At 39.9% G+C, this 18,047-nt stretch overlaps 1 protein-coding gene across 1 annotated transcript; it reads left to right on the plus strand.

Annotated features, from left to right (window-relative positions):
• Positions 1–3,296: 3,296 nt before the first annotated feature.
• On the plus strand, positions 3,297–17,703 carry DDX43 (DEAD-box helicase 43). The gene is made up of 16 exons (XM_061131537.1): positions 3,297–3,546; positions 7,412–7,467; positions 7,746–7,872; positions 8,692–8,817; positions 9,889–9,970; positions 10,924–11,080; positions 11,306–11,424; positions 11,888–11,989; positions 12,381–12,522; positions 13,056–13,156; positions 14,234–14,321; positions 14,978–15,105; positions 15,311–15,420; positions 15,978–16,116; positions 16,936–17,023; positions 17,587–17,703. The coding sequence occupies exons 1-16, from the start codon at positions 3,297–3,299 to the stop codon at positions 17,701–17,703; spliced, it is 1,932 nt and encodes a 643-aa protein (XP_060987520.1).
• The last annotated feature ends 344 nt before the right edge of the window (positions 17,704–18,047 follow it).

Consider the following 18,047-nt stretch of genomic DNA (forward strand, 5'->3'; position numbering starts at 1 on the left):
CAAGCCTCACAGTGCAGGAAAACAAACAAACAAAAAACCAAAACAAAAACAGAACTTAATCGTGAAAGACACTATTTAAAGAAAAAAAAAAAAAAAACAAGCCACAGACTTGGAGAAACTATTTGCAGAGCACATTTCTAATAATGGATTTGTATACAAACTAGACAATGAATGGTTAAAACTCAATAAAGTTGTTTTTGTTCAGTCAGTCGCCAAGTCACCGACTCTTTGCAACCCCGTGGACTGCAATAATAAAACAACTCAATTAAAAATAAGCAAAATAATTGTTCAACTAAGATAGGAGAGAAAATAAAATTAATTTGCACAATTAAAACCATAAAATGTTGAAAAGAATGAAAGTTCAAAAACAAGAATAAAGGGCAACAGCAATGTTAGGTAGTTAGAATAGAAAAAGGAGTCCAAAATGGAGAAAGGAGAAAAGCCTGCAAAAAAGAAATTAAGGAAAACTCCCCAGACAGGAGTGGGAAACTTAGGTGAAACAAACACGCCCACTTCCACGCTATCATCCTGATTGATGATGATGCCCTAATTTGAGTATGGCAGGCTTGCAGGGCAGCAGACAAAAAGTACAAAAAGAGGGAGCCAAGACAGGTTGAGGCCTCTCCTTCAGGGCTGGCCCACTTCATGCTTTGGGGGTGTACTATCCTTTGTTTACCAAATAAAACTCCTGAGCTGTAACCAAGCTCAGCAATAGAAAACAGTAATGGTTATGGCAGATATTAATCAACTATTTCAGTAATCACTTTAATGTTAGCGGTCAGTTAAGTCAGAGATTGTCGGAATGGATCAAGAAACAAGACCCAATAGTATGTTGTCTACAAGAAGCATATTTGAATACAAAGACATACCTAGGTTGCTCAACCCAAGTTTTTGTGCCCTAGCACACTGAAGCCAAACAACCAAAATATCTCTTTGGAACAAAGAAATATTTATTGCAAGGGTCAAGCATGGAGAATGGGTGGCTTGGGCTCAAATTACCCAAACTTCCCCTGTAGTTTGGGGGAAAGATTTTAAAGACAAAATTTGGAGTGAGGACTGCAGGGTGTATGACTTTCTTCTGATTGGTTGGTGTAAGCTATCAGGGTTGTCCTCTAGGAATGGTCTGTTCATCCTCCATCTGGGTGGGGCTTGAGTTCCTCCACAAGAACTCAAAGGTGTATTGTTTTGTTCCTCAAGGAGGAACCAGGACTTTGGTTAAGACAGACCAGAATCAGCAATTAAGCAAGATAGCCTGAAAATTTTGTCATCCATAAAACAGTTCCAGTTCCTCCTCAAGAGATATAGGTAACAGTCTTAAACATATCTTTGAGGGTTATGCAGAAACCTAATACCCCCACCCAGGTGAAGGATGGTGACAATATGCTGAACACATGTAGATCCTAGACTGGTTGGAACCAAAAGGTTATGACTAAGATTCCCAAAACACCTTGTTACATCACCACCAACCAGTGAGAAATTCCATAAGCCTCAGCTCTCACTCCAAATACTGCCTTTAAAAACTCTGCCCTGAAAGTCATCAGGGAGTTCAGGCCTTTTAAGCATGAGCTGCCTATTCTCCTGCTTGTTGTTCAGTCACCAAGTCATGTCCAACTCTTCCTAACCCCACAGACTGCAGCATGCAGGCTTCTCTGTCCTTCATCATATCCCGGAGTTCACCCAAACTCATGTCCATCCTATCAGTTATGCCATCTAGCCATCTCATCCTCTGTTGCCCTCTTCTCCTTCTGCCCTCCATCTTTCCTAGCATCACGGTCTTTTCCAATGAGTCAGCTGTTTACATCAGGTGGCCAAAGTATTGAAGCTTCAGCTTCAGCATCAGTCCTTCCAAAGTGTATTCAGGGTTCATTTCCTATTACTTGGTGCCCCACAAATAAACACTGTAATTTTCTTCATCATAACCGAGGGTCAGTAGATTGGCTTTGGTGTGTGGCAGGTGAGTGGACTCAAGTTTGGTTTTGGAACAATAATTTTTTACTTTTAGTGTGTGTGTGTTTGTTTTTCCTGTATCCAGAGGCACTGAGGAACTTCCCCAACCAAGGACAGAACCTGGGTCCCTGCGCTGAAGTGCAGTCTTAATCACTTAACCACCAAGGAAGTCCTGATGGTAACAACTGCTTGAACTAAATGAAAATGAAAACACAACTCAACATTTGTGGGATACAGTGAAAACTGCTTAGATAGAAATGCTGCTAAGTATATAGCCTTAAATGCATATATTAAAAAAGAAGAAAGATCTAGAATCAGTCATCTAAGTCTCCACCTTAGGAAGTTGGAAACAGAGGAGCAAATTAAATGCAAAGTAAGCAAAATAAAAGAAATAATGAAAGAGTAAAAATCAAATTGAAAGCAGGAAATCAAAAGAGAAAATCAATGGACCCAAAAGCTGGTTCTTTTTGGGGGGGGGGGGGGGAATTGATAAATCGCTAGCCAGGTTAAACTAAGAAAAATAGAAGATACAAATTACCAATATCATAAATGGGTTGAAGACGAGACATCACTAAAGATTCCATGGACTTTAAAAAGATTAAAAAAATGATAATAAAGGTATAATATAAACAAGTCAGACTATCTTCATTAAGTCTGTAAGACTTTAACCCATGAGACTCGGCACATCTCTGGAATGCAGCACTGCCAGTGTCTCGCATGCCTGATGCAAGGCTCCAACCCACTTGGAAGAAGCTGGCGGCCCCTGGACCTTTGCCTCATCAGTTTAGGCAAGTTGCAGAGTGCTATGGCTTCCACCTGAAACACGTCTTAAAGCGCTGGTGAGGTCGGTTGATTCTGAGTCCACTGACACACCTAGACCTACTCTGAAGGATCACATGTGTTTGCCAAAGCCTGTGGAAGCCTTTAAAAAATGTAAAGAGTACAAAATGTCTTGCCATTCTCCAGAAATAAGACCGTTCAAATAGAAATAATTAAAATAAACACTTGCGCATTATGCTTTCAAAACCAACAAACACTGCGGCCATGACTGCTGCGTCTGCGTCACTGAAACGCGGCTCCTCGCTGCGGCCAGGCCGCATGGAGCGCGGAGGGCCCCAGGCACCCAGGCCGGCGCAGCGACTCCGGTCGGCGCTCGCGGGTCGGCGGGGAGGCGGAACGGAGGGAGGCCATTGGTCCGGCCCCGCTCAGGGCGTGGCGTCCGCCAATGGGAGGCGGCCGGGGCGGGGCGCCGGCGCGCGAGCGCCTGAGCCGCGGCTGCGTGGCGGCCCTTGAGGACCAGCCTTCGACGGCACTCCGAGGGTGCAGGGCCGGATCTTGTTCGCGGAGCCATGTCTCGGCCGGAAACCGGCGCCAACGCCTCCTCCTGGGTCGCTGCTTCCCGGCAGGATGAGGCATTGCCTCGGGCCCCGAATACGAGGCCGGTGGAGGAGCTGAGCCAAGGCGCTGGAAGAGGCCAGAGGACCTGTGCGGGTGGAGGCCGGAGGGGCTCTTTCGGCCTCCAGCAGCCTGAGGGTACGGGTATTCGAGAACCGCCGCTCTCCTTCAAGCTGAAGAACGACTGCGTGGGCGCCGTGATCGGTAAGAGCTTCGCTGGGCGCGGAGAAGTGCGTGGCGGGGGCGGAAAGGTGCGTGGCGGGGGCGGGGCCTGTGGCACTCCCGCCCCGCCCACTTCGTCTCCAGTCACCCGCCCGGGAGCGGGCTCGTCCCCTCCCCCCGCCCCACCCAGGGGTTTCTGACGTCCTTTGCGTTGATGCACCACTTGATAGTTTCTCAGTTCAGTCAGTCAGTTTAGTCTTTCAGTCGTGTCCGACTCTTTGCGACCTTATGGACTGCAGCACGCCAGGCCTCCCTGTCCGTCACCAACTCCCGGGGTCCAACCAAAGCCATGTCCATCGAGTTGGTGATGTGATCCAGCTATCTCATCCTCTATCGTCCCCTTCCCAGCATCAGGGTCTTTTCCAGTGAGTCACTTCTTCACATGAGGTGGCCAGAGTATTGTAGTTTCTGCTTCAGCATCAGTCCTTCCAATGAACACCCAGGACTGATCTCCTTTAGGATAGACTGGTTGGATCTTCTTGCAGTCCAAGGGACTCTCAAGAGTCTTCTCCAACATCACAGTTCAAAAGCATCAATTCTTTGGTGCTCAGCTTTCTTTACCGTCCAACTCTCACATGCATACATGACCACTGGAAAAACCATAGCCTCGACTAGACGGACCTTCGTTGGCAAAGTAATGTCTCTGCCCTTAAATATGCTATAGATGTTGGTCATAATTTTCCTTCCAAGGAGTAAGCGTCTTTTAATTTCATGGCTCCAATCACCATCTGCAGTGATTTTGGAGCCCCCCAAAAATAAAGTCTGACACTGTTTCCACTGTTTCCCCATCTATTTGCCATGAAGTGATGGGACCAGATGCCATGATCTTAGTTTTCTGAATGTTGAGCTTTAAGCCAACTTTTTCACTCTCCTCCTTCATTTCATCAAGAGGCTTTTTAGTTCCTCTTCACTTTCTGCCTTAAGGGTGGTGTCATCTGCATATCTGAGGTTATTGATATTTCATCTGGAAATCTTGATACCAGCTTGTGCTTCTTCCAGGCCAGTGTTTCTCATGATGTACTCTGCATATAAGTTAAATAAGCAGGGTGACAATATACAGCCTTGACGTACTCCTTTTCCTATTTGGAACCAGTCTGTTGTTCCATGTCCAGTTCTAACTGTTGCTTCCTGACCTGCATACAGGTTTCTCAAGAGACAGGTGGCCAAAGTATTGGAGTTTCAGCTTCAGCATCAGTCCTTTCAATGAACACTCAGGACTGATCTCCTTTAGTATGGACTGATTGGATCTCCTTGCAGTCCAAGGGACTCTCAAGAGTCTCCTCCAACACCACAGTTCAAAAGCATCAATTCTTTGGCATTCATCTTTCTTTATAGTCCAACCCTCACATCCATACATGACTATTGGAAAAAACATAACCTTGACAAGATGTACTTTTGTTGGCAAAGTAATGTCTCTGCTCTTTAATATGCTGTCTAGGTTGGTCATAACTTTTCTTCCCAGGAGCAAGCGTCTTTTAATTTTGTGGCGGCAGTCACCATCTGCAATGATTTTGGAGCCTCCAAAAATAAAGTCTGTCACTGTTTCCACTGTTTCCCCATCTATTTCCCATGAACTAATGGGACCAGATGCCATGATCTTAGTTTTCTGAATGTTAAGTTTTAAGCCAACTTTTTCACTCCTCTCTTTCACTTTCATCAACAGGTTCTTTAGTATTTCTTTACTTTCTGCCATAAGGGTGGTGTCATCTGCATATCTGAGGTTATTGATATTTCTCTTGGCAATCTTGATTCCAACTTGTGCTTCTTCCAGGCCAGTGTTTCTCATGATGTACTCTGCATATAAGTTAAATAAGCAGGGTGACATTATACAGCCTTGACATACTTCTTTCCCTATTTGGAACCAGTCTGTTGTTCCATGTCCTGTTCTAACTGTTGCTTCCTGACCTACATACAGATTTCTCAAGATTTCTCAAGAGGCAGGTTAGGTGATAGTTTATAGAGACTGTGATTTGGGAGAGCCAACTCTTAGACTTGTGAAATCTTTGGGAAAAAAAGGTCAGATCTTTGGCAGCTTACTGTAAAATGAACAACGAAGAAGACAGCGAATTTAGATAAGAAGGTGTAGGATATTAACTTGAATATGATTTTTCTGCTGAAAAACAGGGTTTTTTTCCTTCGCATATATTAAGTCTTATAAATCCATTTTTGAAAAACATTTAGAAATGATTGGAATTAAGGATTGCCCCCCTTTTAAAAATTGTGGTAAATAACATACACTTACAGTATTGTTGACTGTGATAACAATTTTTGTAGTAGGTCTGTAGAAGGTTTTCATGTTGCATGACTGAATCTCCCTATCATCAACTCATTTCCCCATTCACCTGTTTCCCCATCATGCCACCTACCCCCATCCCTCCAGCAGTTGCCATTCTTCTTTGTTTCTGTAAGTCTGATTACATAAGACACCTCGTAGAAGTGGAATCTGCAGGGTTTGTTGTTGTTGTTGTTGTTATTGACTCATTTCACTCTCAAGGTTTATGTTTGTTGTCACAAATGGCAGGATTTCCTTTTAAGGCTGATAACTTGCATTGTATGCATAAACCACATTTTCTTCATCCAGGCATCTGTTCACAGATTCTTAGGTTATTTCCACCTCTGAGCTATTGTGAATAATGCTGAAACGAATATGGGAATTCAGCTATCATCGTGAGATCCTAATTTCAATTCTTTTTTAAAATGTATTTATTTAATTAATTTAGTTTTGGTTGTGTGTGGACTTTCTCTAGTTGCGGAGAGTGAAGGCTCCTCTCAGCTTGTTGCAGGCTTCTCTAGAGTATGTGGGCTTCGGTAGTTGTGGTGCATGGGCTTATTAGTTGCTCTGAGGCCTGTGGGGTTTTCCCTGACCTGGGATGGAACCCATGTTCCCTGCATTGGCAGGTGGATTCTTAACCACTGGACCACCAGGGAAGTTCCTCAGTGCTTGTGTATTAAGTTCCCAGAAGTGGGATTGCTGGATCATAGGTAGTTCTATTTTTAGTTTTTAAAGGAATCTGCATGCTGTTTCCATAGTGGCTGCATCAGTTTCCATCCCCGTCCACAGTGCACAAGGGTTCCCATTCTCCATGTCCTTACCAACTTGTTAACCCTTGTCTTTTTGATGAGAGCCATTCTAACAGGTGATACGTCATTGTGGTTCTGATTTGCATATCCAATGATTTCATCATCCTTTTATATACATGCATTGGTCATAAATAAATCTCCAAAGAAGGGTCTATTCAAGACCTCTGAACATTTTTAATTGGAATTTTTTGGTTGAATTTTGTGTAAGGGTTCCAATTTATCCACATTTTATCCAGTTAGTCTTTGCTTGGGCTGATGATGAATCCTTTTTATCTGGGGAAAGGAGCCTCCTATCACCCACACAATTTGGAATAGAAAGCTTCTGCTTCCCTTTTAACAAACTGAACGTGATTACTGAACCTTGGGAGCCTTTGTTTGGAAAATTTGGGAAGAACTAGAGAAGGTTCTGGAGAAGGACATGGCAACGCACTCGAGTACTCTTGCCTGGAAAATCCCATGGATGAAGGGCCCTGGTAGGCTACAGTCCATGGGGTTGGGAAGAGTCGGACATGACTGAGTGACTTCACTTTCATTTTTCACTTTCATGCATTGGAGTAGGAAATGGCAGCCCACTCCAGTATTCTTGCCTGGAGAATCCCAGGGACAGAGGAGCCTGGTGGGCTGCCGTCTATGGGGTCGCACAGAGTCGGACACAACTGAAGCAACTTTGCAGCAGCCGCAGCAGAGAAGGTTCTTTAAGCAGAGTAGGTAGTAGGTTCCCTGTAATTGATTTCATTTTTCAAAAATTCTTCTATTTTAAAAACAGGTCGTGGTGGGTCAAACATAAAAGAGATCCAGAGCTCAACATACACGAAGATACAGGTAAATTTTCTGTGTTCTTAGTCATTAAAGAGGGTGAATTATGGTCATTCCTAACTATTTTCTGTCCTGATATTAACATATGGTGGTAACTTAGATAAGATGACAAAGTTTTTCATACTTCTTTTTAAAAACTCATCTAAGCTGTAGTGCATTCATTATGTCTTAGATGGTGATTGATGGCAATCCTGTATTTCCTTTACATTTTTATACTGCCTGAGACTGAGTGCCAGAGGAATGGTAAGGGAGCTTGTCTCACCTGCTTTCCCCCTTGAACCTAGATAATAAGAGGGTATCCTGAAGCAGAAGTAAGAATCTTTGGCACCAAGGCAATGCAGAGCAAAGCAAAGACAGTGATAGATGATCTTGTTAAAAAACAAGAAGAATACAACACAGAACCCAAACTTGGTAAGTCTGTTTTGCCCCTTAAAGCCCTGTAAAATTTTAAATGTTTTATTCAGTGTCATAAGCCATATTATAGCTGTTTTTCCTGATAACAAAGCTTTGGCTTGCCATCGTTAAATCTAGTATGTTATAGAAGGAATTTTTTCCTATGAAATCCAGAATACTTTTCCTCAAACTGAAACACTTAGTATCTGTGGTTAAGTCTAGCAGTTTTAGTAGTAAAACAGAATAACCTTTTAATACACTTCGCTGTTGATAGTAGAGCAAGGGTTAGTCCTAGCCTCCTGTCTATGGTCATTTCCCTGGAATGTGACTGACTTTGAAAACTGCTTAAGTATTTGATATTTTTAAAAAATCTCAAATATACTTGGACTAGAGAGAAAGCCATTATTAAGCCATTTCCAGGAGAGCCTTGTGTTCAGCTAGCAACCTTGCATCTTGGTGTTTCTTGGGAAAATACCTCTAAAAAGCCTCTAGGATACTATTTCCTCTGTTTACCTGGGGTAGCATCTGCCATACAGGATTATTATAAGGATTTAGTCATGTGTGATTTATTAGCAATCATTAGACGCTCATCCTTTTTAACTTCTCCAGTAATTTTTTTTTTTTTGCCTTTCAGAAATCCGAAGTAAATAACTGATAAACCATGATCGGAATTGTCATGGCACTGTTGTCCTAAATTCCTAAATTTTATGTTTCAGGCATTATTATTGTTGGGTTATTAAAACAGAAAATTGTAAAATGTCTTGGGATTTTATATTGGTTAGGTTTGTTTGGAAACTCATGTGGAATTTTTTTTTTTAATGTGGAATTTTTGAACAGATGTTGCTGCTGTCCAACTTTCAGATGGAAAAGATCCAATAAAGGATGTTTCAGGAGAGCAGAAATTAATTGATTGGGATAAACTCCGAGAAAACATTTTGAAATGGAATGAGAAAAAGTGGGCAGGTTAGTGCTGGATCCAAGCATTTATCTATAGTATCTTGTTGTTCCTCTTAATTGAGGTTTTTAGCCTCTGTAAAAAAAGTGTTGCTCTTAGTAATGAAATCTGTATGCAAAATGACAGTAGAATTTGAAATGCTACAAGTAGTGCCTCGGGCATGATAGTTTCTATGTCTGTGTTGTGGTTTATGTTATAAATGGGAGGTTAAAATTTGATATCTTGTCTTCTTTGAGATAACTCACTGCACAAGTTTAATAAAATTAGAAAATTGGGGTAAAAGGGAAATGAAGTGAGTAAACCTGCCAACCATAAGTTAACATTTTGCTGTGACTGAGCAAAAATTGATCTTGGAGTTTCTTAACCAAGAAGGACAAAATAAAATGGGAAAAACATTTAATAAGTCCATACAGTTCTTGAGGAAACAGATTTTTAAAATTCTCACTTGGAATTATATATTAAGTATAATGTTCCATATTTTTCATTGAATTTCAGAGTAAATTCAAGCTTCATTTGATCAGAATGAGACAGAAAAACAACACCATTTATTTAAAGTTAAGCAGTGACCATTACCATGTGACTGCACTGGTCCACCTGTCCAATGCCATCACAACACAAGTGTTAGAAGATTTGGGGTGGAGGTAGGGGACAGAAAAAGGATTTAAGTTTGGTAGAGTTCTGATGAGCATTTAAAAAAGGAAACAAATTAGCTTCAGAGAATAGAATGAGGGTAAATATTTTATTCCTTAACAGTAGTGGGATGGATCTTCAAAGCAAAGAAAGTCTCCTATGAGAAAAGATTCATCAGTTGTGATGACTGAGTGTCTTGTGAAGCATGGTTTATTTTTTATTTAATTATTCAAGATAATCTTTCTTGGGTGAAAATGTAATTGAAAGACAAACCAAAAATGGAGATCTCCTAGAAGTTGGCAAAGTATAGAACAACTGTCTAAAATCCCCATGTCTGCAAGGCGAACTTGATATATATTTTAGTTTGATTTCTATTGCTTTGAATAAATAACAGTAAAATGTGAATTGTCATTACTCATTGAAGTTTAAATTTTGTTTTTTTCCCCCAGATTTGCCTCCAGTTAAGAAAAACTTTTACATAGAGTCAGAAAAAACAAGTTCAATGTCACAAGAACAAGTAGACAATTGGAGGTGGGTTAGTTTTAATACTTTTTAGTGAGTATTTGTAGAATTAGGCTAGTAAATTAGCTCACTCAGAAAAGACTTTAAATGATTGCATTTGAAACTTTAGCTTCCATATTCAAAAGAAAACTTGGTTGCATCTGAAATCATATATTAGAGATTTCTAATCAGTACAACTTTTGGCAAAGAGGGAAAATGGGCTATATTTGTGTCTAGAGTAGTTACTATCCATATATGGTTATTAAATACTTAAAATATAGCCCATATAATTAAGGAGCTGAATTCTGATGTTTAATTTTAAAGAGAGACATGGTTAGTTTCTGTCCTATTTGGCAGTAATTTTATAGAATTATTTCTACAACTGTTGAAAATCATAAGAAATTGATCTGATATCTGAATAGTAGAATAATTTCTTACTTTTAAATCCTTATTATATGGACTTAAAAGTCCTAATGGTAACATTTTTTTCTATTAATATCTTTTATAAAACTAAGCTAGTATGGTACAGCAGACAGAGCAGTTATTCTGGGATTGAGGTAGTGCTCTGACTGTGGACGGATAACTAAAGACCACTTGTCCAATGAGAGTAATTCCCACTTCAGAGGATTGCTTTGAAGGATTAATTAAGGAAGTGTGTGTGAAATGTTATAGGCCCTCAGGTGTTTGCCAAATCTGACTTTGATTCATGAAGCATATAATTATCAGGTTCTATTCTCAGCCTTTTCATGAAATTTTCATTGGCTCATTTTTCATGTGTACAGTGTCATTATTTTTCTTCTTTGGAACTATTCTGGTAAAAGATGAATTAGCTTCTATTTCGTATTACTTTTTTTTAAATGTAATTTAACCAACATTCTGATTTTAATCAGTTGCCATTGAATTTCTAGATATGCCTTTAATGTTGGAAAAAAATTTCTTGCTTGGGGAGTAAAGTGATCAAAGCCTTGTTTATTTTCTTAAAGGAAGGAAAATTATAATATAATTTGTGATGACTTGAAAGATGGTGAGAAACGTCCTCTTCCTAACCCTACTTGTAATTTTGAGGATGCATTTCACTGTTACCCTGAAGTTATGCAAAATCTTCAAAAGGCAGGTTTTCAAAAGCCAACACCAATTCAGGTATGCTTTCTTTAATTCTAACATTTCACTGACTCCCCCCGCCCCTGCCAATTTCTGATCATTTGAACTTATAGCACCCGGGACAACCGTCTCTTATAAGCATCCTCCCAGCACACCCACCACTGCCTAGCACTGAAAATGTTGAGAAGTTTGGGGCTGGGAGAGGAGGAATACTTGACAGAAAGAAATGTACTTTTTATTTTAATATTTATCATTCTGTTCTAGTCACAGGCATGGCCAATCATCCTACAAGGAATAGATCTGATAGGAGTAGCCCAGACTGGAACAGGGAAGACATTGTCCTACTTAATGCCTGGATTTATTCATATTGCCTCCCAACCTGTGTAAGAATTTCTACATCTGGGTACTCTTTAGGGGTTTAGTAGATAAGGATTCCAAAAAATGCAATGAACATTTCTTTGATTGCACTGGTCCAAGGGCAGTGCTTTATCACAGGGAAAAATCACTTCTGTTGTGTGGGTGGATATAAATGGATGAAACATTTTCAGGAAGCAGCAGGTAGTATCCACCACAAGTCTTCACAGTGAGATGTTGGAAACAGTTTGTTCAAATGACCGCGCTCAGTACAGTCCTCTGAGAATGTCTGACACAGAAAAGCACTGGCTGTGTTCCACGAGAAGGCTCATGTCTGGGCTCTAGGATTCTTTGTTCAGGCTGTTTTTATTTCTCCACTTTTTATAAGAGGTGCATGTTGATGGCTTAGACATTCATTGCTGCTGGTTTTGAAGGCACTGGACGAAGGTCCTGTGTGCCTGAGATGGAAACCGATGTGCTTTTTCTCCAAAGAGCCAGGAGTGGGCCTGGCATGTTAGTCCTCACCCCGACTCGCGAGTTGGCTCTGCAGGTGGATGCCGAGTGCTCTGAACACTCATACGGAGGTCTTAAAAGGTGAGTTGCTTTCTTTGGCCATCGCTGCACCAGCATTTTAATCCTCTGTAACTTTAGATATCCTCCTCATTGTTTTCACACATAATGAGAAGCCAATTGGCTCAGCATGTGGCCAGGCATTGACTACCCCTCATTCAAATTGACTGTAGCTGGGGCGGTGGGGTCAGGTAACGAAAATTTGAATGTGAACCTTGTAGGACACATCTGTGTGGGTTGATGGCTATGGATCGTTCTCAGAAAGGAGCCAGGACTATACTTAGCCTGATACTTTTGATTTATATACTTTTTTAAATTTTATACCCCAAATGGGCTTAGGTTGGTTGGGATTTTGAATTGTGATGGGGTGTTCCCCACCTGAACATGAACCTCTTTTTTTTTTTTTTTTTTTAAGTGTTTGTATATATGGTGGTGGCGATAGAGATGGACAAATAAAAGATTTATCGAAAGGTGTAGACATTATCATCGCCACTCCCGGAAGACTCCATGATCTACAGATGAATAACTTTGTGTACCTGAAAAGCATAACCTACCTGGTAATCTTGGAGCAGGGGTTTGAGGTCCTGGGAGGAAGAACTTAGCTCTCATCAAACCTTTTAAAATGGCTCTCCATTTCATAATAGTTTTAAATCCTAGGAATGCTTCTCATTCTCTCTAGTTTGTTAAAATACACATTTTAAAGATAATTCCATTTTAATATTTTATAAATGTTAGAAAATGCAGATAAGTACAAAAGAATTCCACATGAATACTTTATAGACATTTAAATTATATTTTCATTAAATATATTTATAAACTTATTTGTTGTCAAACAGATCAGTGGTGTTGCAAGTACACATAGTTTAGGTAGTGGAGGAAATGAGAAAGCTATCTTAATATTAATAGCGAAAGAACATATATGTTAGCTACCATCCACATCTAATCTAGCCCTTTTTTGGCTTTGCTGTGTGGCTTTCAGGAACTTAGTTCCACTACCAGGTATCGAACCCACATCCTCGGCAGTGAAAGCACGGAGTCTTAACCACTGGTCCACCAGGAAATTCCCCTAATCTGGCCCTTTCTAATGCAGGTATTAGATGAAGCTGACAAAATGCTGGATATGGGATTTGAACCCCAGATAATGAAGATTTTATTAGATGTACGCCCAGACAGGCAGACAGTTATGACAAGGTAGGTATATGTTTAATTTGCCAGTCTGCAAAGTAGGAACCAGTGGAACAGAATTCATTTGATTTTAGAACCTTACATAAAAGTATTTTGAGATCTGTTGGTGAAAGGTATGTTATCATTTAGTATAGCAACTCAGTGCAACAGCTTAACAATGACTATTGGGTTTCCTGAATTAAAAATAAGATTTTTATGAAAACATCCTGGGGAGACTGTTCTATAGGGGGTCTCAGATTAGAGAAAGTAACCATCTGTCCTTAGAGGTGAATATTTGATCACAGAACACTTTTTAGCCAAGATAAAACTGAGGCAAGGAAGGGTATATAACTGGGGAAATACACTAAATTTATTCGTTTCCTAAGTAAACCTTGTTAATTAGTATGAAAGTACAGAAGGTGGTTGTTTTCATAATATATCACTGAAGAAACATCTGAATTTACATATCCAATCATCATTACAGTTAAAATGTTTTTATTTGGCTCAAGCTCTTGGTTTTGTCTGCCGACAATGTATGAAAGGGCTTCCAGGGTGGCGCAGTGGTGGAGAATCTGCCTGCCAATGTAGAAGATGCAAGAGACTCAAGTTTGATTCCTAGGTTGGAAAGATACCCTGGAGGAGGTAATGGCAACCCACTCCAGTATTCTTGCCTGGAAAATCCCATGGACAGAAGAGGCTGGTGGGCTACAGTCCATTGAGTTGCAGAGAGTCAGACACGACTGAGCGTGCACACACACACAGTGTATGAAAAACACTGGGTTTTTACTTTTATTTTTTACCATTTATAAAGGCCAAGAGAAAACTAATCTAACACCTGAATTCATTTTAGCTCCCCGTAGATGGGAAAGGTATACCTCTCCTTCACCTTTTGTTTATAAACCTATTAAACTTATTTGAAGATTTCATCTAGTAGCTTCTTCGAGCAGTTCATTATGAAGCATATATTTTCTGTGAAATCAGCCTCATTAAAAAGTACTGTTTGTCTTTCCTGGGTAATTTGGTTCATAGCATTCTTAGGGAAACTTAGTAATGTTTGATTCCTAATAAACATTTTAACATTTTTGTATTACATTTTATCTCTAGCGCAACATGGCCACATGCCGTCCGTAGACTTGCACAATCTTACTTGAAAGAGCCCATGATTGTGTATGTTGGTACTTTGGATCTAGTCGTAAGCTTATTTTTAATTACTCTTTATATCTTATTAATTTTGTAAATGTTTTGCCATTAAAAAGTTCATTGGCCTTTCACTTCATAATTGAAATTGGCCTTTTAACTAATTATTAATGAAAATTGACCTTTTACTTAAATCAGTGGTAATTAATAACGAGTTGTTGCCTAGGCCCATTTTATTAGATTTCACAAAAGACAGGATAAAGACTTCAAAATCTGTTTCATCTTGGGGGCAGAAAAATGGTAACAATGATATTTGGAAATTTTGTATTAAGTTGTCGCAATACTTAATTGAAGCTCTTAGTGTCATAAGCTGAACATTGTAAAGGCTATAGCCACAGTTCATGGCAGTGGTTATTGTAAGCTTGGCCTCAACCCATGGTTATTCCATTTCAAATGATAGCAACCAGTTTCTTTCAACTCATTGACAAGCATTCGAAATTCCAAGCTTATCTTGGGTAACTAAGTGGTAAAAAGTCAAAGACTGAGCTCTAAATCCCTGAGTAGGAATGGGAGATTTTTGGAAGAACTTGCCACTTTTTCTGCTGGCAGTTTATTAAAACATTTAACCATGGACAGAAGTTAAGATGGATTTTGAGCCATTAAGGGGTTTGCCCATTAATGTTGATGTATTATGATCTGTGAATCCTTTAGGCTGTAAGTACCGTGACACAAAATATAATTGTCACCACAGAAGATGAGAAAAGATCACATATCCAGGCTTTCATCGAGAGCATGTCTCCCAAGGACAAAGTCATAATATTTGTCAGCCGGAAAGCTGTGTGAGTGTATTTTTTACATTGATATCATCAGTCGTGTGTTTGTTTTAGCATTGTTTCTATTTGTATAATCATTTCAAACGAGGGAAGGGTGTATGTCTTACAGTATGTACATTACTTCAGACTCTTGCCAGGGGAAGTAATAGCAATGAATTGATTGTGGTATTCAAATAAGCAATTAGACCCCTGACTTTATTTTTTGTTTTAGGGCTGATCATTTATCAAGTGACCTGGGTATCCGGCGTATATCAGTAGAGTCTCTGCATGGCAATAGAGAACAGAGTGATAGAGAGAGGGCATTAAAAAGCTTTAAAACAGGTACATTTATACAGTTGGTATTGTGGTTTGAAACTGCCCAATGCCTGGTCTTCCTCAGTGATGGCACCTTTCATGGAACCCATGTCTAAAATCTGCCTTCAGCTAACAGATCCCAGAACTAGCTCTAAATGTTAATCAGATTCTCTCTCTCCAACTCATGTTTAAAACCTAGATATCAAGGTAAGAATTTGCAGTGGGGGATGGTTGTCTTAATTTACCTGAAAGGCATATATCTTTGACATGATTCATGAACCATTTGAATGGTGGTATCTATTCTGTTGTAAATTGCCAGAAGTTAAAATTCTTTAAGATTCTTTAACTTCCAACACAGGGGGATGTAAGTTGCATCCCTGGTTGGGGAACTGAGATCCCATATGCCTTGTGGCCAAAAAAAAAAAAAAGAAAGACTAAGTAACCCTTTCCCCATGCACTCTCTTTTAAGTTTTTTTTGATATTCAAAGCAGTAATATTTCACCTGATTAGCTAATAGGGAACAGATATGTCTTGGGTTGGTTTGTACCAAAATGTGTCTGTATTCTTTGGGCTTCACTCTTCAGGTAAAGTGCGAATACTGATTGCTACTGATTTAGCATCTCGTGGTCTTGATGTCCATGATGTAACGCATGTCTATAATTATGATTTTCCCCGAAACATCGAAGAATATGTTCACAGAGTGGGACGTACCGGGAGAGCAGGGTAAGTCTGTGGAGCCTGCTCACCAATCCGGGGGAGACCCCTCATTCTTCTCTCAGACTGTCCTTACTTTGAAAAAGAGGACCTTTACTTTCTCTCTTCGAGCAAAGTCATAAAACCCCTGCGATGTGCTGTTTGATCAGCTGCAGATTAGATCCCAAATTGCTGTTTCAATGGCTAATTTTTTTTTGACCGAAGTATGGTTGATTTACAGTGTTTTGTTAAATACTGCTGTACTGCACAGTGATTCAGTGATACATATATATACAGTTTTAAATATTCTTTTCCATTATGGTTTATCACAGGATTTTGAATATATTAATAGTTCTTTGTGCAGTATATAGTAGGAACTAGCTGTTAGCCATCCTATGTACTAAAGCTTCCACTGCTATCCCCAGCCTCCCATTCCATCTCTCCCCCGGATCCGTCCCTCTGAGCAACCATGAGTCTGGTCTCTATGTCTGTGATTCTATTTCTCTTTCAGAGATAGGTTCATTTGTATCATATTTTTGATTCCATGTGTAAATAATACCATATGATATTTGTGTTTCTCTGTCTGACTTACTTCACTTATTGTGATAATCTCTAGGTCCATCCATGTTGCTGCAAGTGGTATTATTTTATTCTTTTTTATGGCTGAGTAGTATTCCATTGTATATATGTACTACATCTTCTTTGTCTGAATGGCTAAATCTTAATGCATCGTACATAGTTGGGCGTGTGAAGAAATTGACATTTTGCTATAGTTTTATTCCATTTTGCTAGCTGAATCATTAATATAAATTATAAATCAAATTACATTAACTTTTTCCCCCCTTGAAGGAGGACCGGGGTATCTATTACCCTTATCACTAGAAATGATTGGAAGATTGCTGGTGAATTAATTAATATTCTAGAAAGAGCAAATCAGGTGAGAATATGCAACTCTATTTTCTAAGGTTCAAGTTTCATTTATTCCGAGTACTGGGGCTTATAGCCTGTCAGGAAATATAGATATTAAGCAAATAATTATGTGTGTTTTGAGGGTCGTAACATGGCAAAGATGAGGTGCTATAATATAATATGATGATATAATGTATAACTGGGGAGCCTGTTCTAATGTGGAGGCGTGTCACTGGACGCTGCTGAGGAAGAGCCCGGTGGGTGGAGGTTGGAGAGTGTAGGAGAAGCAGGGCATGTCCTCAGGCCTTGAGAGGAGAAAACGGCACCAGATAAAGGCACTGGGAAGCAGCCAAGGGCCATGTGAGCAGGAGGGCTGCGTGCCTACTGACGGAGTTTTACCACCAGGCTGGTTTTTCTACCTTGAAAATTCAGTGTTGACTATGCAGAGGAACACATTCCATTCTGTTGGGAAGGTATCTGCAATCAATTGTGGAGATTCTCTGACTATTTGGAGGTATTTTAGTATGTTATAGAAAAGCTGATATGTTAAAGGAATCATCTCAATCCTAATAAGACATTTATTCACTGCAGAGTGTCCCAGAGGATCTTGTCTCAATGGCTGAGAGATACAAAGCAAATAAACTGAAAAAAGAAACAGAAAACAAATGGGGAAAACCCCAAGGAAAACCCAGGAAGTTTTATCATTAATGTCTGTGTAGAAAAGTGGTACCAGCCTACTAAAAAAGGTAAAATTTGAAAAACTCATGGACTTTCAAATGCCTGTTTTCCTTAGCTAGGTGTTGTTAGTGTGTTTATTACAATCAGCATTATCTCTTAAGAGCCATTAACGTAATAAATCAGGTCTTATTCTTTATTTGGGGCCTATGACAAAGAATCTGCCTGTAGTGCAGGAGACCCAGGTTCAGTCCCTGGATCAGGAAGATTCCCTGGAGAAGGGAACAGCTACACACTCTAATATTCTTGCCTGGAGAATTCCATGCAACTTTCGAGCTTCCCTGTGGCTCAAATGGTAAAGAATCTACCTGCATTGT

The sequence above is a fragment of the Dama dama genome, chromosome 28 (genome assembly GCF_033118175.1).
Source record: "Dama dama isolate Ldn47 chromosome 28, ASM3311817v1, whole genome shotgun sequence".
NCBI classification, from domain to species: Eukaryota; Metazoa; Chordata; class Mammalia; order Artiodactyla; family Cervidae; genus Dama; species Dama dama.